Source organism: Pteronotus mesoamericanus, unplaced genomic scaffold, assembly GCF_021234165.1.
Source record: "Pteronotus mesoamericanus isolate MK-2021 breed Mesoamerican mustached bat unplaced genomic scaffold, CSHL_Meso_final scaffold_507, whole genome shotgun sequence".
Classification (NCBI taxonomy): Eukaryota; Metazoa; Chordata; class Mammalia; order Chiroptera; family Mormoopidae; genus Pteronotus; species Pteronotus mesoamericanus.
In genome coordinates this window covers 17,013,882-17,036,982 of record NW_026555319.1, presented here as the reverse complement: position 1 = coordinate 17,036,982, position 23,101 = coordinate 17,013,882, and the positions used below count along the sequence as shown (strand labels likewise).

The 23,101-nt window shown below is 46.3% G+C and overlaps 1 protein-coding gene and 1 long non-coding RNA gene across 2 annotated transcripts; one reads left to right on the top strand and one right to left on the bottom strand.

Annotated features, from left to right (window-relative positions):
- Window positions 1-203: 203 nt before the first annotated feature.
- On the bottom strand, window positions 204-12,102 carry LOC129087409 (uncharacterized). The gene is made up of 3 exons (XR_008530899.1): window positions 11,955-12,102; window positions 3,250-3,427; window positions 204-326 (listed from the first exon to the last, which is right to left on the bottom strand). It is a non-coding gene; the product is annotated as an uncharacterized LOC129087409 (long non-coding RNA).
- Window positions 12,103-12,185: 83 nt separating this feature from the next.
- Window positions 12,186-23,025, top strand: PIK3IP1 (phosphoinositide-3-kinase interacting protein 1). The gene is made up of 6 exons (XM_054594318.1): window positions 12,186-12,382; window positions 13,238-13,354; window positions 13,435-13,554; window positions 14,411-14,611; window positions 14,710-14,788; window positions 21,296-23,025. The coding sequence occupies exons 1-6, from the start codon at window positions 12,298-12,300 to the stop codon at window positions 21,498-21,500; spliced, it is 807 nt and encodes a 268-aa protein (XP_054450293.1). The 5' UTR covers window positions 12,186-12,297; the 3' UTR covers window positions 21,501-23,025.
- Window positions 23,026-23,101: the final 76 nt, after the last annotated feature.

Below are 23,101 nucleotides of genomic sequence, written 5' to 3'. Positions count from 1 at the left end.
ATTTTTAAAATGTTCATCTCAAGCTTCCCTTCAGAGGTCTGGCCCTGCCCCGTTCCCAGGAAGCTAAACCTGGACGTGGACAGAGAGGTCTGAGCGGAGAGAGGGAGAACAAACGGGTTCTGTCCTCCACCACTTCCTCAACCGCTCCTCTCTGTGGCTGGGCTGGGAACAGGGCCGAGGGGTGCAGATCTTCCTACCTGACAGCCTTGAGGAAGCAGCCGTTTCTCCGTTGATTGGCTGCTACTCTTCAAGACTTCTTCCTCTGTGTGTCAGCATTTAAAAACTGGCTCTCTTGTGCAAACCTTCCTGAATTTAGCCTTCCTTATCTGTAAAATGGAAAGAAAGCAAACTTCCTTATGTTGGAACACTGTCAACTGTAAAGCACTATGTAAACATTATTGGCTATATATTCTTTTGAGGAGCCTGTTATTTCAAATGTCTATTATTATTTGAAGTGGGTATCTCCACTTGGAAATCAAATAGGTATTTCACTTCATTGTAGAAACAGAACTGGTGAATTTTTCTTCGGACCCAACATTCAATCCACCAGCTGACCCTGCTGGCTGTTCTTCTAAACTGTATCTACACAATCCAAGCCACGTCGCCTCTGTCTAGAAACTGTCCCCCTCTCCATCCTTGCCTCCCTGTAATCACTACAGCCAGAGGAAGACTTTTCAAATGTTAGCTGGTTCATGTCACTTTTGGCCCCAAACATCTCACTCAAAGTGAAGCGGAAGCCCCTGCCCAGGTGGACAAGGCCCCATGGGATCTGGCCCCTTGTTCCTTCTCTGACCTCGTTCCTGCCACTCTCCCTGTCACTCACCCAGCTCCAGCCACGTTGGTCTCCTCCCTGTTACTCTCATAAGCCAAGCATGCTCCTGCCTCAGGACCCGTGTACTCCCTAGTCCTCTGCCTGGAACACCCTTTCTCCAGATCATCACAGGACTTGCTCCTTTACCCGGACAGAAGTGTTTTCCCTGGCCACCAGATCTAAAACAATGCACTCTTGCCCTATGCCTTTTCCCTTTCTTCCCTCTTAGAACTAAGCACCCCTGACCGATTATATAGGTATTTGTTTACAGCCCGCTTCCCCGTTAGAATGCAGGACTCCGCCCACTGCCACAGCCCCAACACCCAGTGCAGAAATGAATTCCTTCCGAGCATTTCTTGATAATGATCGTTTCATAGTCACACCAGCCCAAGTCCAATGTCAATTTTCACACCCTGGGGCCCCTCTAGAGCGGGTTCTCTTTCTTGTGTACTAGAGGAAGTCATGTGCTTACCTCTAAGTCCTGAAAGGGCACACAAGCCTATTTTCCATGTTCAACTTGAAGGGGAAATACACTGGCAGTTGGGGTATGAGGTTTGAGAGGAGGGAGGGGGATTTGTCCTTCGTGTCTTACCGCCTGTAACCCTCCTTAACCAGATGCCTGCAGCTGGCTGGAATCTGGCGAGACTCCTTATGCCACAGCCCACTTTCTGGAACAGGGTGTTGTGGAAAAGACAAATATGTATAAACAACTAGAAATGTGATCTAGGGGGCAAGTAGGTGTAGGGAATTTGTTGCATTTACAGAGGATGTAGGGAGGAGGCCCCAGCAGAACGTTCATCCAGGGTTCTACAGAGTTGTTACTGGTCTTAAAAGTAGGGAGATGGGATCCTGGACATAACATAGGGCCATCAACCCTGGGGACACTCCCATCTACCTTCACCACCTTCTTTGCCTTAACTTTCACCGGAGGCCAAAATAGAACTCTGTAGCCATTGGGTCTGCATGGGGACTATGTCGGACCCCAGACAGCTTTGTCTTAAGGGGAGAAGGAGTTCATCTCTATTTCAATATTAAGACCTGAACATCACATAATGGGTCCCTTTGGTCATGATACTCGTGGTCTTCCAGCGCTGCAGGCCCTAGCCCTGCTCTCCTGACTTGAGCTGGCAGTGGGCCACCTTGTACCCTGTCCCTTATACAGAAAGCTGCACTTCCCAGAACTGTTCTCAACAAGCTGCTCTCTTCCTCCTCAGACCTGCCTGCACTGGCTTGGGCATTCCACAACAACGTTCTAGTGTCCCTTCGCAGAACTTGGCTCTGGCTCCAATCATTTGCCTCCAGACGCACCTGTATGTGACTCCCCAGGAGGGACCAGCAGGGGGAGCCACACAAATTCGGATTCTTCAGCTAGACAAAAGGGTCAAGCATAAAAGCTACTAGTACTCCTCAAAAGGCTCAGATAAGTTTCTCTCCATTTAAAATACACAGAACCAAGTACATAGCTGATTGTGAGGTTCAGGTCCTTTCAGGAATAGAAAGCCAAATAGAATTCATCCATTCAGTCACAAACAACTTTTTACTAAGCATGTAAGACATGCCAGGCTAGACACTGCATAATGTAATTCATACATTAGGTTAGGGACTTAAACAGTATTCAGAGCTGACGGACTGGAGAATTGGTGAGTGGAGGTCCAAGCACTTGGATCAAAGTGAAGGTGTGTGACAAGTTCATTGGATTCTGGGAGTGGGAGAAACAAAAGAAAACAGTTTGAGGCCAGAAAATTCCCATGATTTTTCCAATACAAAAAACTGCCAGAGAATGCATGTTGGGTTCAATAAAACTGCTAGAAGCAATCTAAATGGGAGCACACACCTAGGTAACTAAGGGAAGTAGCTTCCAGTAAAACTAGAAAGTGTGGTCAATAAAAAACTGAAACTGAAACTGAAAGCTTGGTCGATACACTGATTTTGTTTTTTTTGAAACCAAAAAAGTGAAACTGAAAGCTTGGTCAATATGCTGATTTTGGTTCAAAATAATCCAATGCAGAGAGGGAGTGACTGGGGATGAAAGTGAAACAAGATCGGCCATATGTCGATGGTCCCACAAGCTGGATGACAGGTACCTAGTAATTCATCATATCATTCTCTGTACTTTTGCATATGTTTGAAAATTTCCATAGGAAAAGCTTATATATAATCAACAACTTGGTCAAGAACCACTACAATCAAGACCCTATTTGTTATGGGATAAAAATGAATATTTCTGTTCATCCAGAATTCTTTGAGCTCAGAACACATTGAAACTGTGAACAGTTTCCCTCTTGTCCCTTTTACTCACAGATCTGTTGTCTCCTAATCAATATGACATCTCAGGGATAATAATTTACAAAAAAGCATACAGATTATAAGGCTGGTACCACTCCTGACCTCAGGAAAGTTCTGATTCAAGAACGAGGGTTTCTTGGCAGGCCTCCTACCTCAGAAGTCTAATTCACAACTGGCAGGAGGTATTGGGTCTGAGCGGAGGCAGACAGGAGTAGTTCGAGTGCTGGCTAGGAAGCACTAACAACAGCAGCCATCATTCTCTGACATCCAGCGGTGGCACTTGAGAGCTCATGAGTCTGGGTTCAGAAGGCACAGTGGAAACAGGGTTATCTAGAACAGTAAAAACCAACCCAGAAAACAGGGTAAAGTAAGAGCTTGACAAAACCAAGTATAGCACAGTAAGGCAATAAAACAAACACTTTGTAGTTATTTTAAATGATACAGGTATTGATTACATAAATGGTTCACATGGAAGTACATGCTCCAAAAAAAAAAAAAAAGGAGGAACAAAATACAGACAATAACATACAAATGTACTACAAATCAGAAGTACATTTGGAGTACTAAAAGTAAAGCATTCACAAAGCTACAGTGATCAAAACAGTATAGTGCTAGTATTAGGATAAACACAGATATCAATGGAATAGAACTAACAGTCCAGAAGTAAATTCATACATCTATGGTCAATTTTTCCACAAGGGTACCAAAACCATTCAGTGGGAAAAGGATGGTCTTTAAACAAACAGTGCTGGGACAGCTGGATATACACATGCAAAATGTGACACCAAAAGTACAAGCAACCAAAGAAAAACAGGTAAGTTAGACTTCATCAAAATTAAAAACTTTTGGCCCTGGCTGGTGTGGCTCAATTCCTCATGTAGGGCACATGCCTGGGTTGCAAGCCAGGTCCCCAGCGGCGGGGAGAGGGTGTGTGTGTGTGTGAAATGCAACCACACATTGATGTTTCTCTCTCTCTCTTTCTCCCTCCCTTCCCCTCTTTAAAAATAAATAAATAAAAATCTTAAAAAAAATTTAAAAACTTTTGTGCATCAAAGGACTATCAAGAAAGTGAAAATACAACCCACAGACTGGGAGAAAAAAGCTCATATATCTGATAAAAATCTAGTATACAGAATATATAAGAAACTCTTACAACTCAACAATAAAGACAAACAACCCAATTAAAAAAAATAAGGACTACAATAAACATTTCTCCAAAGAAGATAAACAAGTGGCCAACAAGCACCCATCCATGTGTGTGATGAGTCTGCCGGATTATACATCCTAGTGTCAGGTCAGGACTAGAGTCTCTTAGGAATCCAGCAGAGGAGATGTTAAAGCTCTAACAAGTCAAAATACTCAAGTGACAACATTTTAATCTTCTTAAGATTCTCTGAGCTGACAATGGTCACAAAATTGAGAGAAAACCAAGTACTATAAAGCTTATTTCCAGATCATTTGGATCTGCTGAACTAGCGTAAGAGCAAAATCAGAGGTTTAGCTAGGCTCTAGCTTCTGGTCCTAGATTGTGGCAGTTACAACAATATTCATAATAATAGCAGAAGCTCTTAACAAGTGCAAGACATTTTCCTACATGCTTTCCACATATTAACCACCTCATGTTTATTGGAGATTTTCCCACTCTATCCAAGAAATCAGAAGCTCAGAACGAAAGCACGTTACCAGCTGATGGCAATGCCAGTCTAGGAATGGGAGGCTTTCTCGTAAATATGATGACCGGTGAAGGTGACAAAAGGTTCGGCCACTCAGTGTGGGAGAGGACAAGATCCTAGAAAGTGGAAATTCTCCACCATTGCCTGGGCAGCAACAGCCTGGCTGCAACAGGGCAGGTTTCTTACTTCTAATGTCAGAATGATAAGGAAGCTGCTGCCAATACTGCATAGAAACTCAGAAACACTTAGCAGTGATGGCTGACTTCCAATTGAGCCATTAAAGTAAATGTAGAAGAAAACTCCAGGTAGAAAACATCACTGGGGAACTCACAGAACACACTGAGTATTTAGAGTTGGTACTTAATTTTCTATTATTGAACTGGAGGTCTGGCCACCCTGGGGCCAAGCTGAGTCTATCTGTGACGCCACCCGTGACACTGCTCACTTCCGGGCCTCACACAGGGCGAGGGGGGCAGCCAGCAGGCCGGCCGCAGGGCTGGGCCTCATAATGCTGTTGCTCTCTCTTGTCCTTGCATTTCCTTCCAGCCACAATCTGACATCTTGTTTGGAATTCTTTTTTTCATCTCTCCCCATTTGACTATAAGAGACTGTGAAGAATATGTATTACAAAATAGATTAGTATTTCCTGACATATTGATTCTATCTTTTTTAAAAAAGATTCTATTTACTTTCAGAGAGAAGGGAAGGGAAGGAGAAAGAGGGAGAGGAATATCCATGTGAGAGAGAAACATCAGTTGACTGCCTCTCACACATCCCCAACCAACGACCTGGCCTGAAACCCTGGCATGTCCCCTGACCGGGAATTGAACTGGTGACCTTGCAGTCCACTGGCTGGCACTCGATTAACTTTATTTTCTAAAATTTATTTTTATTTTTCAGAGAGAGGGGAAGGGAGGGCAAGAAACATCGATTGGCTGCCTCTCATACACGCCCTACCCAGGGACCGAGCCCACAACCCAGGCATGTGACCTGACTGGGACTGGAACCAGTGAGGAACCAGTGACCTTTTTGCTTTGCATGACGATGCCCAACCCACTGAGCCATACCGATCAGGGTCTGACATACAGATTCTTTAAAGTATATCTCTTAAGAGGAGATGGGATGAAACAAACCATAAAAAAAGATGGGCAAATAAAGTTTTGAAGAGAGTAATCCACACAACAGTGCAGAATGGGAGAGATGGCCATTGGGAACCGAGATGATGATAGAAGGAAAAGCAGTCTCTGAAAAAGAAAGTAGGCAGGTTCAGAAAGGCTGAGTAACTTTGCTTAGGGCTCCTGGGCTCCTGAACTTCCCTGTTTATTGCAAATACTCTTGTTACGCTCTGGAGACCGGATTTGAGGCCTGGTCTCTTCTTACCTCTGAGACCCATTTCCCACCCTGCTCGCATCCTGCTTCATGGAGTCCACATGCTCTCATGGGGCTCAGGAAAGCTAAGGCCAGATCCAAAGCTCCTCTGTGCCTCCTTTTTGTGCCAGCCCGCCTTTATTCTAGGATCTCCTTAAGTTATCCGCTCACCTGGGGCTCACTTTGATTTTCTGTCCAGTTGGCCCACCATTAGTTCCATATCAAACTGTTTGCTGGGCATTCCTAACATGCATACCTTTCCCGTATGTCACATTCAAAGCCAGTAAGGCCAAGTCCATTATTTGTCCCCAAATCAGCCCCACTTCTTACCCTCCCTGGCTACAGAGCAACTAGAATGGATATATAACCACTCAGAAATCCTACCCCACCAGTAGGCTAAATCAGTTTATTGGGTCCAATGTCAGCCTTGCTCATAATCCCTAATCCCTCCCGTCACTCCCAGTCCTTGTCAGTTAAACTTCTTGAAGACGTCTGTTCTCGGACTCCCTTCATCATCTCCTTTTCCTCCCACGATCCATGCATTTAGCTACCCTGCCTCCCGCTACACCACCACCACAGTTCTTCCTGACAGCCACCAATGGCCTTCTTGTTGCTAAAACCAATGGATTCATTCTAGCCCTTCTCTTACTGGACCTTCCTGGTGGCAATGCCGACCACTCCTTCCTTCCTGAAACACTCTCCCTATTTTAGCTTCTCGAACACCATGCTCTTCTGGTTGCAGTCCATCCATCATTGTCTGCATTTTTTCATCCTTCTCCAAACCTGATTTTCTTCTTGTTCCTTATCTCAGTAAATGGCACCTCCATCTCCTAAGTTCCCAAACCAGAAGCCAACTTCCTTAGCTCCTCCTATTTGCTCCTGACATTCCCCTTACTCACAGTCTTGCTTATTCTTCTTCCTAGATTGCCTCTCTTCAGCCTCAGTGCCTACATTTTTGGAGCACTTACTATGTGCTAAGCAGGTGTATTCTAAGTGCTTTACTCCTCACAACAAGCCTCTAAGGTAAAGCTTATCATCATCTCCGATTTAAGCAGAACATAGGGTGATTAACTACTGTAATTTGCATCAAGTCACATAGCTATTGAGTGGCAGAGCAGGATTAAAACCCAGGTGGCCTGACTCAGTTTTGGGTCCAGGTCCACTCTGCTCTTTTATGCAGATCATGCAAAAGCCTCCTTGCTGGTCTTCTGACTGTGTCTTGGCTTTCTCTGACCTTCCACACTGTGGTCTGAGTGATCTCACTAAAACATAAGTGATCGTTGTCATTGTCTTGCTTAGAACTCTTGTCTGGCTTCTCACTGCCTTCAGGATAAAGTCCAAACTGCAGAGCCTCCACAACCTGGTTGGTGGGTCCTTACCTCTTTGTTTTTTGGCCTTTTTAATCACCACCCTGAATGCTCACCAGCCACAGTGGTAGTCTACACTTCTAGGCTTCTGCAGAGTCTCACCTGCCAAGAATAGTAACTCCTTGACCCTCCGTATTTTACTTTTTCTCACAAGCCTTTTCTGACCTCCTAAAACTAGGCCATACACCCTTCTTGTGAGCTCCCACAGCCCCTAGTACTAATCTCTACTGTAGCATTTATTTCCGTCTGTTTTTTGGCCTCCTAGTATCTGTTCTATCACAAGATTGTAAGCTTCTCAAGAACAAGAACCTTGCAGGGTTCACTGTTGTATCCTCAGTATTGTTTAGTGCCTTCCTGGTGAACAGTAGACATTTAATAAGGAATAATTGAATTAAAAAAACCTTTGTATCACAATCTTTCACACCTATTTATAAAAACCTAATATTGCTTTTATTTTCCTAAGTGTAATCCTGAGCTTTATCACCAGATTGCAAATTTTTGGAAGACAGCAAATATATCCAGTACTTCTAAGTTAGAGGTTACTAACCCCAAAACTGACACAGCTAATATTTATTCAGGGCTCAGTGAATGTGACAATCCAATGATGTATGTAGTACTTTTGTCTTTCCCTCCATATGAGGAAACTGAGTCATAGAGAGTTTAATAGCTTCCCTAAAATGATATCACTAGAAAGTGACAGAGTTGGGATCTGAATCCTGGCATCGGTGCGTGTACTCTTTTTGTAAAAGATTTTATTTATTTTTTGAGAGAGTGGGGAAGGGAGGAAGAGAGGGAGAGAAACATCAGTGTGTGATGTGCCAAAGAAACAACTGGTTGCCTCTTGCACGCCCCCAAACGGGGCCTTGTCCTGCAACCCAGGCTTGTACCTGGATTGGGAAACAAACTGGCGACCTTTTGGTTTGCAGGAAGGCGCCTAATCCACTGAGTCATACCAGGCAGGGTGGTGCCTCTACTCTTAACCACTGTGATAATGGGCTAAGGAAATTTAGCAATCACCGATGCTAAGTAATTTACCTAACATCATACTGTAGTGCTGAGAAGGGAATCCCAGCCTTTCCAAAGCCTACACTCTTATTTATTTGACATATTGCTTCTCTTGCTTTAAATGGCAGTGCTAAAGCTCATGTTGGGTTATTGATGAATTTTCAAAGCTGCAGATTCAGTTTATTAAGTTTGGAGAATGTTAGATTCCCTTAGAAAAAGAGGCGTAGTCGTAGCTTACTGGGTTAATTTACCCTAAATGCTGACAACCTAGTTTTACAAATCAATTAAGTTTATAGTCTCTAGTATTCTTCCTGTGACACTGAAGACTATATTTTCCTCAATGTGAAAGCCATGTTTTCTAAAGATGGCCACAGTCAAAATCCACCCTCATTCAGAAATTTCCACTTCCCTTTATCTTGCAAAACCAGTGATGTGATGTTCTCAAGTTCTCTGCTTCTGTGGAACGTCAGTTCCCCAGTGCAGAATGTCTTGTTTCTGAAAGTGACCTGTGTTTTACTGCCTACCCTGAAAAAATTACTGCTCTCTGTAGACTTATTAGACTCTTTTTCCTTACATAGTACTCTGCTTTTCCCCTTTATTTCAAACCTTTATTAAACACTTAATTAGGTACCAAAATGGAAATAACCTAATTCACTGAAGGCCATACTTTCAAAGAAACGGCCTTGGGTTTAGGTATTTTGACTGCAATATTATTTCCTTAATAAGCTTCATAAAATCATCTCCTGCTCAGTTTGCAATTATATACCGAAATATCTTTCAGCAAAATCTCAGTGGCTACTTGTACAGCACATGATATGAAGAGAATAGCTGGAGCCAACTCATTAGCTCTCACTCCAAAGATTTTGACCAACACCTTGGGCCTCTTTTGCTGACAAAAAGGATTCTTAAGCCTCTTAACAGCTTTATAGCTTCCAAATTAGAACCCTTCCACTAAAATACGTTATCAAAGTGAACTGCCCATCCTTCTTGGGAAATGCTCTGGAGGCTATTTCCTGAGCTAACAGTATGGCTTTATCTCTGCATTAGCACTGATTTAGTATGAAACTGATGGCCAAACATCCCTGCAATATTTAGTAAAATGAGTATTATACTTCACAGAATTGTCTTCAGGAATATAAACAACCCCAAATCAGTATTTGAGTCATGATATTATTGTCATAGTAATATTTCCAGAAGAAATCTGAAGTATGGAGTAAGCATACGCCATAAAACATAGCCACATTGTACCAACATATGAAGCAAAGTTCAAACCTGAATCATGAGAAATAGACCAAAACATCACCAATGAGGATGACAGTCGCATCTCTAAACTCAATCTTGATTTCCCTAAGGAAGGTACTGAACCTGTTAGAATATGCCTAGGAAGGACTAAGTAACAAGCTCATCATTCTGGAAAAAAATAAAATTACACTGATAAATGTACTAGTTATAGGAGAGAAAAGGCAAGAGATAACTAAGCTGAAAAAACACCTCCCTTAGGCCCTCCTATCTTTTCTAGGCAATGCTGTTCCTCACAGGACACACGGCACAAAACATGGTTTTGCTATATATTAAGGTGTGTAGGTTAGAGAAGAAAGCAGTTTCTTAGACAGGAAAATTAAATGATAGCAAGAGGTAGAGAAGCTTTGAGCTTCTGATGAAGAAATACCAGCACCCTGATATGGGCACAGTAGATAATCTGAAAATGGTACAAGTGCTGGCCTGTGTACAGCCTGTCTCTATCATAATCAGAGAGGAAAGGATTCTAATCTAGCAGACATAGCCCTTTAGAGTAAGGTGGAGCATTTTGCTAGACAATAATTGAGCACTCACTGCATACAAAGGCAATGGATTAGGTGCTGAGAGATCAATTCAAAAGAACCCGCTACTCTGAAATTAAAACCTGTATTGTCATTTTCCAAAGCCCATATATTTACGGTAATGAAACAAAATAACATCATATATCCCCTGCAATGGTGTCAGAGGACCTGCAAGGAAAGCTGTGCAAAGAAACCCCTTCCCCTCAGCCTTTGTCTATAGAAATGTCTTATTGGTTCCCTGAAAAGAGTGTTAAGATTTCTTTAGCAAGTGAAATACCACCCTGTTACTCTCTCCCTTACTGTTTCACTTTTTTTCATACCACTTAGAGACCACCTGACGTTTTACACATTTATCAATTGTCTTTCCCAACTAGAATATCTGTTGCATGAGGGCAGATATTTTAAATCTCACTAACTAGATATATTCTCACTAACTAGAACTATCTCTAGCATGTAGTAGGCTCTCAGCAAATTTGTAAACTTAATAAAAGTGTTAAAAAAAAGACGCCTGAATATTGTTAGAATTGTTAAATTCTAAAATTTTAGCCTATCCGTGTCTATGTGTGAGGAAGAGTAAACTTACAGGCTCTGTGGTGTGATTCCCAGGATAGATCAAGTCAGGAGTCAGAGGACCAGAAACTTGAGGAGGTAGGAGAGTGATTGCAAAACAAAGCAACATATCTTATTAAAAGGACTGAAGGAATCAAACACTGTCAGCAAACTTATCTAAAGAGTAAACTAAATTTATCCCTCTGTTCTTTTCATGTCTGAAACCCGACTGAAATGAATTCAAATTCACTTCAGATTTGTTGGATTGACATTAGCTTCCTTCCTTGATAAAACTTTCAAAATGCTTAGTAAAGTCGTCCACCCCCTTCCCCCCTGCGCCGCACCCCCCCTAAATTACTGCCTGTAAGATGAAAGCCCTCAGATGGAAAACAAGTCTCTCATTTCTATATTCAGAGTTGCCTGAGTCACAGGGTAGTCTTGGCACATCACTCTGCTCTCTCTCTCAGTTTACTGAGGCTGCCTGGGAACATGAACTGTCAGCCAAACAGGAAGAGGGCCCTCTGCCTAACTCTAAAAGGCCTAAGTCATATGGATGTGGTGAGGTTTAATGATGGATATAAATCACTGCAAACGGATTTCCCACAGGGTGGGTGGGAGGAGCAAACATTTAACTTAATTTCCTCAATATGAGTTTAGAGCTAGTAGAAAGGACAGACTATTAAATATAGCAAATGTCCCAATATTTGCATAACATGTGTTTTTAACTAAAGAGACCCCTTCTGTATTCTTACCATATCGGACATCCCAAACTCTAAATATAAGCAAAGGAATGTGATTGATCTGAGCCTGCTAAAAGTTACACTGTTCAAAAAAAAAAAAAAAAAAAGTGTTCATATAAACATGTGTAACCCACAAAAGCCATTTTTATTTTTCAGGGAGGGGTATAAAGAGTTACTTCCACCTGGATCCTGTTATCTGTGCCCCTTCTGTGGTCTTGAGTTCCTCTCGGTTGTTGTGGCTAGCATGTCCTCCCTAAATTGTTATGCCTTAATGACTATAATTCCACCCTCCCCGCAGTGATGCCTCTTGACAGAATTATCCTTTCTGTACTCACACAAATAAAAGCAGAAGAGATGAAACGCCCTGGGGATGCAGTCAGTGCAGGTCTCAAACTAATCCGCGGCTAAACTCAAGCTGAATTTCCCTGCCTCTCTTCAAGAGGCGGAGTTCCTCTCTAGGCTCGGGGTTAGTGATCGTGCATGGCATAGGAAGCTTAGGACCCAGGGGATGCCTTTCAGCCGGAAAACATCTCGCTGCAAAAGCTAGCTAGGAAGCTCCCAGCTCTAAAGAGAGGTTGTTTACCAGAAGAGTATAACAAGAGCAGGTCTGACTGCAGGGCTGGGACCTGGAGGCAGAGCTGCCCCCGAGGGGACCCCGGTTGGTCAATCACCTGCAAGATGAAGGTGGTGAGGATGCTGCTGGCCTGGGTGCAAACATTCCTCGTCAGCAACATGCTCCTAGCTGAAGTCTATGGATCTGGAGGTAAGATTACAGTCTTTCCTTTCTGCAGCAACTTAATGAAGCACAGACGGTAAAGCTCCCTATTTCCCAAGCAAGGCCAGGCTACACAGGAAGATGACAAGAAAGGAAGCTTTTAGCTAGTTTCTGTTGTCCCCTGAAAGGTTTTTTTTTTTTTTCTTTTCCTTTTTTTCCCTGCCAGGGGCTTGCAGCTCCATCTTTGCCATTAAGAACAAAGGCAAATAGCCACTTTCTTGTTCCTTTTCCTTGCCTGTGGCTCATGGTTGGATGGAACTTGGGGGTTCATCTCTCCTACTGCCTAAGTCCTGTTCTTTTCTGAGGCTTTGCTTGGTGTGGCCAGACACAGCCCTCCTCCCGCTGCCTCTCCCATGGCTCTCCTGCAGAGGGGAGTGGGAATTTGGAGTTACATCCAAGCAGCAGATGACGCAGGTACCCTCCGTCTGAGGTTCTCTTTTGCCTGAATAAATCAAGGCTTTTGTAGAATTCTCTCAGGAGAGTATGTTCCCTATAGAAGTGTGGCCATATCTGCGGAGACGGGAACACCAGAATTTATGTAACATGGAATTACAACACAGGGATGAATTTCAGGCCTGGCCGCCCATCGAACCAAAACACCCAGGCCTTCCCCGCACTCTCCTCTACAAGGGCTACGAATTCCAGGACAGCAACCCTTAGCACTTATGCAGTGCTTTTCAGGGGCTTAAAAAAAAAAAAAAAAAAAAAAAGATTGGGTTCCAGGCACTGGAAGGGTTTTCCACGCGAGTCAGGAAAGCCCAGCAGGGTCCAGGGTCTCTCAACTCAGGTGACCCGGGCTCCCTTGCTCGCCCATCAGTGTTGGGGGACTCCTCTTCCTCACAGGCTGCTTCTGGGACAACGGCCAACTGTACCGAGCGGACCAGCCCTCCCCCGCGCCAGGCCTTCGGTGCCTCAATTGGCTAGATGCGCAGAGCCCCCCGGCTCCTGCCCCCGAGTCGGGTGAGTGTCCGCTCCGGGCGGGGGGCGGGCAGCGGCCGCAGTCCCGGCCCTGGCCCATGGCGCCTTCTCTCCCCCGCCAGGCGCCGGCAACCACAGCTACTGCCGAAATCCGGACCAGGACCCGCACGGACCCTGGTGCTACGTCACCGGCAAGGCCGGCACCCCGGAGAAGCGGCGATGCGAAGGCCTGCGCTGCCCAGGTACCCGCCAGGACCCACCTGGACCCCCAGGACCAGGGCTGTCTGGGAGCGGATGTTAGTTATCGCGCACGTGCGGCCGCACGACGCCGGCCGGCCCCGCCCCTGCCCACGCCGTCCGATTGGCCAGTACTGTCTCCGGGCCGCGGGACCCCAAGCCCATTGGCCGCCGCCTCTCGGAGTGAGCTCATCCTCCACCAGCGCCTAGTAAACAACCGAGGGCGGGAGGCCCAGCGCCTGAGCTGCGAGCTCCCGGTGCCGGAGGTCTCCTGAGCTTTGCTTTTGGGAGCCTCAGGGGCCCGCGTCCCGCGTCCGACGCCCTTACAGTGCCCCCGGTAGAAGCTATATGAGGGATCTGAACCTCAGAAAAGTTAAGTGACTTACGAAGGCAATGGTAGGGTTCAGATTTGAGTTCAAGTTTCTTAGATTCTAGAATGCAGGCTTGTTGGTCCCGAGGCAGCAAATCAGTTTTCTAGGATTAAATGAAATATGAAAACATATAACATAGGGATTGGCAAAAGCGTGGGCTCAATAAATGTGAGCTGCCTAGAGGAGTCATGATTGATGCCTGGAGAAGATGGTAACTGAGTTGAGCCTTGGAAGATAGCAAGGATTTGAAGAGCGGAAGATGGGGAGGCAGGAGAGGTCCTTTCTTATGGTCTTCCCTTCACCTTTGCCGTGTCCCAGCTCTTGTGTGGCACTCTCTGGCTTGGTCTTGCCCCTAGGGCAGGGCTTAATTTCAGTGAGTGTGGGTGGATCTAAGGTGGATCCTCATGTCCCCCAACATTAAGGACAGGTTCAGCGGTGGAACTCACTCAGGCCACTCTCTGATGAGAGCTGTTTCCCACTGCACCTCCAGAGACTGTTTCCCAGGACCTGTCACCCTCCATGAGGGAAGCTGAGGAGACATCTGAAGTGCCAAGTGGTGATGAGGTGCAGGTGTTCGCTCCTGCCAATGCCCTGCCTGCCGGGAGCGAGGCAGCAGCTGTGCAGCCAGTGATTGGAATCAGCCAGCGAGTTCGGGTGAACTCCAAGGAGAAAAAGGACCTCGGAACCCTGGGTATGACTGCTCCGCTCTGCCCTTACTGGATTCATGAAGAGATATTTGCAGCTTGCCTGGGGTGAGGCTAATGGGGCCTTGTGTCCTGTCCTTGGCAGGCTACGTGCTGGGCATTACCATGATTGTGATCATCATCGCTGTCGGAGCTGGCATCATCGTGGGATACACCTACAAAAGGTCAGTAGCTTCTCTTCTGGGCTCCGTCCCAGGAGGGGAGGAAGGTATACAGAGTCAAATCAGATTCCTTTGTGGAATTCTTACCCAAAAAGAAAGTGAGGTGTTGAAAGAGGGAAGCCAGCTCAAGATGTAGAGACTTGGTTCTAGTCTTTACACAGTGACCTAGGACAAACCCTTTCCTTTGGTGTCTTTACTCCTCACCCCAAAGCCTTGTGAGGTAGGGGTTCTTATTCTCCATTTTACAGATGAGGAAACCTTTGTCAGAGAGGTGAAGTGACTCATCCAAGGTCACACTCTAGGAGTGGCAGAACCTGGATTCAAACCCACCTTTTTTTGATGCAAAATTCCGCAATGTCTAATGGTGTGGAAATGAGTGACGCTGTAGAAATCAGGCTGGAAACTCATTGCAGGGACCCAAAGATTGAACGTTTGGGGGAGTTATAAAAAGCTGCCACAAGAAAAGATTCCCACCCACCACTTTTGCCATTGGGGTTTGAATTTCCTGAGTCATAAGGCTGTCTTCTAGGAAGAAAGAAAAAAGTGAGTTGGAGGGCAGAGCCTATTTACCCCACCACACTTCAGAAAGCCTAAGAGACTACCTGGGGAACTCAGGGACGGAACTGTGGCTGGGACAGCAGGAGAAAGGAATGCTTAGTTTGAGAGGGCCCCCGAGATACCATGTGGAAAAAGCTGTCGAGGTCAGTGACTGGTGCATGATCATTAGCTAGAGCTGCACTAATTTTTTACAGGACTGTCTGACTTTGGGAAAATTATTTGCCATCCTTGGGCAAAATCAGGACTTCTAGCCCTAAGTGTCATATTTCTTTTCCTGGACCGAGAAGGCTTTCTGTAAGGGAAGTGAAAGGGTGTCCTGCATTTTCCCGTGGCGAGGGCCGTGTCTGAGCCCATAGCTCCCAGTGGATCCAGTGGATCACCCAGCATTAAGTACATCTGAAGTGTCCTTAGGGGTGATATAGTCAATCACCTCATTTTACTGCTGGAAAAGAAGAAGTGTTTGGTATTAACAATAACAACAACAACAATAAAAAAACAATAGCAGCTGTAGGGAACAATTACGCATGCCAGACATTGCTTCAAGCAGTTTGCATACTTTAACTCAAGTCTCACAATCACCATTATGAGGCAAATGCTGTTATTATCCCCAGTTTACAAATTAGGAAACAAGGCAAGAGAGGATACATGCTTTGCCTGAGGTCACACACCTAGCATTCGGTGAGGCCAAGTCTTAGCCCTGCCCCTAAGAAGCTATCGCTGACTCTGGACCAATTGCTTCTATGTCCTCCTGCAGATCATTGCTGTAGCTAAAGCATGTGACTGCTTAGCTCTACGTTCATAAACGATAGCTTGTTTTTCTTTTCTGTAAAGTGTGGGTGCGGTACTAGCATCCTCCAAGCCCAGCCCTCTTCCTTCTCTGTTTTTCTAACTCAGAAAGCAGATTTGACCTGAGAGGGTCTCCTGAGTCCCAGTCCAAGGTTTTTGCCCCCAGTGGGATTGTTGACGTGGGAGGTCCAGGGACACCTGGTTATTTACTTCAGAGAGTTGGATGAAATGCTGCGGTGGCCCCGGCCTACAATTCCTAATCAGAACCAAACCATATTGGCTGAGGTGGGCCCTCCTTCCTTAGCCGCTGCGTAGCAGTTGAATGTTCTTCAATCTTGTGACAGTGTCCAGGCCTCCAGGTGCTTGAAGTGGTTAAACCTTCTTGATTCTGAGCTCAATTCTCATGCCAGTGGGGAAGTCAGGCCTTTCTTCTAGATTTGTTCCTCGAGGCTGTCATGAGACTGCCCCGAATTTACCTTCCTGTACAGAGCGAGGCACCTGAGTCACAAGACTCCTCATCACTAACCACCTTTCCTCACAAAAGTATTCTTGCAGACTAGAAAACAGGAAACCGTATGTGGGCTAAACAGGCTGTCCCTCAGATGCAGAGAATAGAATGTCCTGGAAAGAGCTGCACCTCGGTTTCTTGAGTGTTAAGTGGGGATATATCCTCCACACACACCATACAATTCCACACCCTCTCACCCAAGGTTATTATAATAAATATTAAATGTAAACAGTAGAACACCAATTAGGTTAAACAATTGCAGTAGAAGCCAACATTTATTGCATGTTTCTTAATAGTAAGTAAGGCTATACTGAATGTTCTTCCCTGATGATCTTGCCCAAGCCTCATGATCACGCTAGAAGGATCACTTTTACACCATTTTACAGTGAGGAGCTGAGCCCTCGAGGAGTTAAGTGCAATGTCCAAGCTACACAGCCAATGAGGTTTGTCTAAGGATTATCAATATTTCCGAAAAGTCCAGAGAGACTAAGTAGCTTCATGCAAATTTGCCCTGAATTGCAAAGGACAGTAGGAAAAATAAAAACATTAAAAATAAAGGAGCTGAGTTTAGACGTCAAAGGAACCAGGATCTAGTTCTGGAACTGCTACCGATTCTGGGTGTGACACTGGACAAGTCATTGGACCATCTCTGGTTTTGTCAGAGTTTCTGCATCTGTAAAATGGCGCAGGGGCAGAAGGTAGCTATGGTGACCCCCCCAGCTCTAATATTTCCTAAAAAGGCTGTTGCCTGACGGTGGCTGCAGGCACTACTAGGGTCAAACCTGCCATTTGCTTGAATAATGATTAACCTCTCTGCATCTGCCTTCCCGTCTCTGAAAGAGAAATCCTAATAGATAACATACGGGTTAGTTGTGAGGATGGAATGACACAGTGTCATTTGGGCATACAGTTAGCTGCCTTGAAGAACTTCTGAGCAGCAGCGTGGGACAGCGCTGCTTCTGACTGGGAAAAGAGCCGTGGCTCAAGAGTTACGGAATAATTTGAAGAAACCTATGTTGCTTGAAGGAGGTCTGAGGTACCTCTGTCCGCCCCGCTTCCCAAAGAGTATCTTCATCCACACCTGCTCTCTCTGGGCAGCGCAGCTCCTGAACCTGGCCCTGGAGCCGTCAGGGATAGAATTACTGCCAGCCTTGAACTCTGCCAAACGGCAGTGAGGGTAATGGGATGCAGCTTTCCCCCTGGCTGGGGAGGGCAGGGCAAGCAGGCACCAAGCTTCCTTTCAGGGGAAGAAGGGTGGCAGGTGGGGGTGGGTGAAGGCTTAGGCTGGCAGGTCTTTGTTCTGGTTGTCTAGGCCACAAGGCCAGTCTACAGCTCCCTATTCCTGCCCCAAGCATCGTGGCTGTACTGTCTAGCTCTGGAGGGAATGCTTATTTTCTGATTTATTAAAAAAAAAAAAAAAAGGGCAAGGGAAAAACTGTAAGTCAACACCACTCTGCCCCCTTAGGAGAGGAGCTGAGCCAGTGAATAAGCCCTTTGTTCTTTCTTGGCTGCCAGACAACAGCCTGGCTGCCCCCCACCAAAAGAAAGCGAGGAAGGACAGAGCTGCTTGGAAGTCAGCGCAGCAGACCTGGTGGCCTCTCTCAGGTCGTCAGGTGAGCTGGGGGCAGCCACTGCATCCCCAGGACTCACAGGCACTGTTAACAGGAGGCACTTGGGGTTGGGTGTGCTTTGTGGCTTCGAGACGGATGAGGCTATAGTCCAGATGAGTCCCAGCACCTGCATCCTTTACCCTTGGCTGCTCTGCCAGCCCTGCTCTGCCCCATTAATATGAAATTGATATTTTTTACCCGTGAAGGTGTGTATGATTCACCATGATCATTATCAACAGCTCAGCTGGCCATAGCCAGGTGTTTGGTAAAGGAGGTTGCTGAGGAAAGCAAAGTCTCAGTTTCTTCATCTACAAAATATGGGTATTATCTCGCAAAGTTGGTGTAGAAATTAAACAAAGATGGTATATACATAAAGTGTGTGGCATTCAGGAGGTACATAGGTAGCTCTTCTCATTTTGGATGATGGGAAGGCGATTTCTTGGCACTTCGGTAGGTCCTCAGGAAGTACCCTCTTCCTTCAGACCCTTATATTTTGAAATTGAGGACTGCCAAAAATATTTGCATACTACACTTTTGTAAATTCCTTTTTGGTCCTCTGCTGGTTTGGGGGCTCCCTTAATAAAATTAAACCCAGACCTTTCGCCCTGGCTGGTATTGCTCAGTGGATTGGGTGCTGGCCTGCAAACCGAAGGGTCGCTGGTTTGATTCCCAGTCGGGGCGCATGTCTGGGTTGAGGGCTGGGTCCCCCAGTTAGGGGTGTGTGAGAGGTGGCTGGTGGGTGTGTTTCTCAGGCATCGATGTCTCTCTCTCTCTCTCTCTCTCTCTCTCTGTCTGTCTCCCTACCTTCTGCTCTCTAAAAATAATAAAATTTAAAAAGGAATTAAACCCAGACCTTTAAAGTTTCTCCCTGCATGGGTGAAACTGGCTTTTTGTTTCGTAATGGAGGTAGGTCTATCCTATGTGGCCGCAGCTGTAACTGATGAGCAGCACTCAAGGGCAGAGCGAATCTCAGGCTGTGAGTGGGGGTGCCTCGGTCCAGACACCCTGCCTCTGTATCTCTCCATTTCCCGTCTAGGTGCTTGGGGAGTTACTCTGCTGTGGGAGTTAGTGGTGTCCTGTGCAGGGACTAATGAGAAGGATGGGGCAAGAGCCTCAGGCTTTCACTTCAGAAACTCAGTGACCCAGAGAGATTTGCCTTCTGTGACCTTACATTGAAGACTAGAGAAGCAGAGTATGCTGTCATGTGAGAGATCTCACAGGATGTTAGGGGCCTTGAGGGAACCCAAGTCCATCTCCTTTTTTTTTTTTTTTTAAGGTGATGAAATTAATGCTCAGAGAGGAGGGGAGTTGCTGAGGTCACATACACAATATTTGCCTTGGCTGGTCAGTAGGAGTGTTTCCTTGGGAAATCAGAGTAAGATAACAATGGTTGGTGAGTCAAGTCATACTCAGGGCAAATCATAACAACATTCTCTGAGTTAAAATTTTTTTTTTTTTTTTTTAATTTTACTGATTCCACAGAGAGGGGAAGAGAGGGAGAGAAAGATCGATTGGTTGCCTCTTGCACAGGCCCTGACTGGGAACCAAACTCGCAGCCCAGGCATGTGTCCTGACGGGAATCAAATTCATGACCTCTCAGTTTGCCGGATGACGCCCAACCAAATGAGCCACACCAGCCAGGGCCTTCTATGAATTTTATAGCAGTTCCACTGTTTTTGAAATGCTTTCACATTCATTATTTTACTTTGAGATAGATATAATCTCCATTTCACAGATGAGGGAACCGAGGCTCAGCGAGGCTGTTCTGCCAAGTGTCCCACAGCTAAGGTTGAGCTGGTACTAGAACATAAGTAAAGAGAGCTGGTTGAAGACAGCTCTGAGGCACCTGTACAAACTCCTGCCCTTCCAGCCCTTTATGTTCTCAGTATTCTTCTCCAGTCTCTTGTCATTGCTCCTCACATCATGAAGGTACATCATCCATCAGATCTCAGCCATCTCCCCCAGGAGTTTTGAAGAAGGAAACAGGCCTGTATTGTATCAAGTCATCCATCACCTGCCTGTTGCGAGGCCTCTTTGTGGGGAAGGGGGCTCCTTCCAGGAAGATTTCTTCTGACAGCTGAGCCTGTGTGTCTAGTTGCTGGCTTTGGAGGATGCTTACCTGGGTCCTGGGTGCTGGTTCTGTTGCGCAGTGTTCTAGGGACTCACCAAACCCTTTGGCCTGCAACGGAGGCAGCCTGGTCCAGTGTTCTTACATGTGCAGCCAGAACGTTGGGTTTGAGTCCCTGCCCCACCGTTTGCTTGGGGTGACCCTGATCAGTTCTTAACTTCTCTTGAGTATCAGAGTCCAACAGTCCTTGGTTTGAGCCCACCATGTGGTTGGAAAGTTCCTTAACTTCTCTGGGCTTTTTCTTCATCTATAAAATGAATGCTAAGACCTAATTCCTAGGGTTCAGCAGAGAATGAAGTGCTCCACGTGAGTAAATAGGGCAACGCCGTGTGCCCTGGTTGGGTCACTGAGAACTATGAGAATTCTGAGGTGTGTGAAAACTAAGGGGTCTGATGGTCATTGTCTCATTGTTTCCCCCTGACCTGAGCAGCCCTCAGAGTCCTTTCTGCCTTGTACGTGGGTTGGGGACAGTCTGTGTTTCCAGCTGGGGTCACACCTTCTGGGACTTGAGACAAGATGACTGTCTCAGGACAGGATGGTCAGGTCCGTTTTCTGGACTTCCTGGGTTAGGGCTGAGATAGTTCTCTGGGTCTCTTGGAGTCCTGGGCTGAAAGAACAAAACTATATCTTGCTTTGAGAGTCTCTTTCTTCTATATTCTCTTCCTTGAGCCCCAGTGCAGCTCTGAGAGGTTCATATTACTATTATCTCTGTTTTACAGAAGAGGAAACAGAGACCAGAGGTGTAGCAGGTCCTTGTTGAGTTAAGGCAGGTCCTCTGGCAGAACAGAAATCTAGCATATCAGCCACTGATTGACTGTGACCGCAGCTAGCTCCTGCCCCGCCTGGACCTCAGAGATGCTATCTAATGAGCAAAGCCATGCAGGAGGCACAGCCTGAACACTTCCCTCTTTTCTTGCCAGGGGGAAGGACCTGAAAAAGCAGCATGACCAGAAAATGTGTGAGAGAGAGATGCAGCGCATCACCCTACCCTTGTCTGCCTTCACCAACGCCACCTGTGAGATCGTGGATGAGAAGACTGTTGTGGTCCACACCAATCAGACTCCAGTCGACCTTCAGGAGGGCAGTGCCCCTCTGATGGGGCAGGCAGGCACTCCTGGGGCCTGAGCACCCCCGCAGTGGGCAGGAGCCCATGCAGGGACTGGTGCAGGCTGGCCTTCCCTCCTACAGCTGGGAGGAGCTACACTTTTTGTTGTGGTTAAAACTCTCCCCTGACTTTTTTTCTTCTTTTTGTTTTTGGGAAATCCTCAGACAGACGCAGGTGGTGCTGTGGGCTGAGGGCGAAGATGGGTAGGGTCCCACCACTGCTCTTTCTCCATCCCTCGGAGCAGGGTCTTGCCCGTGGGTGGAGACAGTGGCAGCCCCCACAGCAGTGTTGCCGAAAAGGGCTTCCAACCATTGCCTGTGCCCCAGACTGAATCAGGGATGGACAGGGAGCGTCCCCCGGCTCCTTTGTGCTGTATTACCTAAGGTGGCCTCGTTCTCCGCCTTTCCGTTTGTTCTCTGTGGGCTTAAGTGGCGCACACTGTTATTCATACTTGAGGTCAAGCAGGTCAAGAGGCAGCATTTAAACAATATATTTAGTTTAAAAAATATTTGGGATGGAACTCCCTCCTGACCTCTCAGAACCAGAAATGAGTTTGTACAAAAGTCAAAACTGTGGTTTGAGAATGGGATCTAGGCTGGGGTTTACTGGGTGAGCTCCAGCTTGCTGGCCGTGATGTGCCTTGACAAAAGCGGGCCAGACCTGGGCCCAGGGACTCTTCCTGTTTGGAGAGGAAAGGAAGGGAAGAACCACACTGAACATTCCACTTAGGAAGAGGGTAGAGAAGGATCCGCGGCTGCCTTAGGCCACAGGACCTGAGGTGGACCTGAGGTACCCCAGTCTCTTCAGGGTAGACAGTGACCTCTCCATTTTGTAAGGATAAGACAACAGCCAGCTAACCTACGGGAATTATACTGGGGGGCCTTGTGAGCTGCTTCTGAGAGGTTAACCTGGAAATGAACCTCAGAAGTAAGGTAATAAAGTGCCGCAGGGCTTGCCCCTGCAGTGACCTGGGTTCGCAGGTGGCTGTGTGGCCTTCAGGCAGTGCCTTCCAGTGAGGGCAACAGAACTAGCGTCACAACCCCTGCCTTGTAAAACAGTCATAGAATCATTTGAAGGGATCTTAGGGCTCCTCAAGCCTTTTTGACACAGAGGGGGAAAGCGACACCTAAGATCATAGAGAAAGTTACAGGCATGGCCAAGGGGAGTACCTTTCCCCACGGTACTGTGCTGCACTGTGCCAGCCGCTCAGCAGGGCCTTCAAGTCCTGATGTCACACTGGAGGCCTTAGCAATGCTCCCTATCCACAGAGCTTCCTTCCCCAAAGCCCTTCCACTGCCCCATGTGGAGAGTGGGGTTAGTGGGGACCATTCTCTTTAGCAGGCTGTCTCCAGGGGTGGTTTGCTGAGGGAACTTAGGCCTCAGGGGGTCCCTTGGTGTTCAGTGATGCTGAAGAAATTACTGGTTTCTACTTTTCTATAAAAGCATTTCTCTGTGTACATGTTTTATATACCTCATTCTGACACCTGCGTATAAAAAAGTGCAGGAAATTGCTGTATTTGACTTGCATAAATAAATTTAAAAAAAAGAGGACTCCACATTGCCAGGTTTTTGTGGGGTGTCAGGAACACTCCTCCCAAACGTTGGGACGCTTTTGGTTACC

Excerpts from the sequence above, each read along its gene's own strand:
- PIK3IP1 (XM_054594318.1), top strand. The coding sequence starts at position 12,298 with ATGAAGGTGGTGAGGATGCTGCTGGCCTGGGTGCAAACATTCCTCGTC. Across the intron at positions 12,383-13,237 it reads TGAAGTCTATGGATCTGGAG|GCTGCTTCTGGGACAACGGC; the intron begins GTAAGATTACAG and ends TCTTCCTCACAG. Across the intron at positions 13,355-13,434 it reads GGCTCCTGCCCCCGAGTCGG|GCGCCGGCAACCACAGCTAC; the intron begins GTGAGTGTCCGC and ends CTCCCCCGCCAG.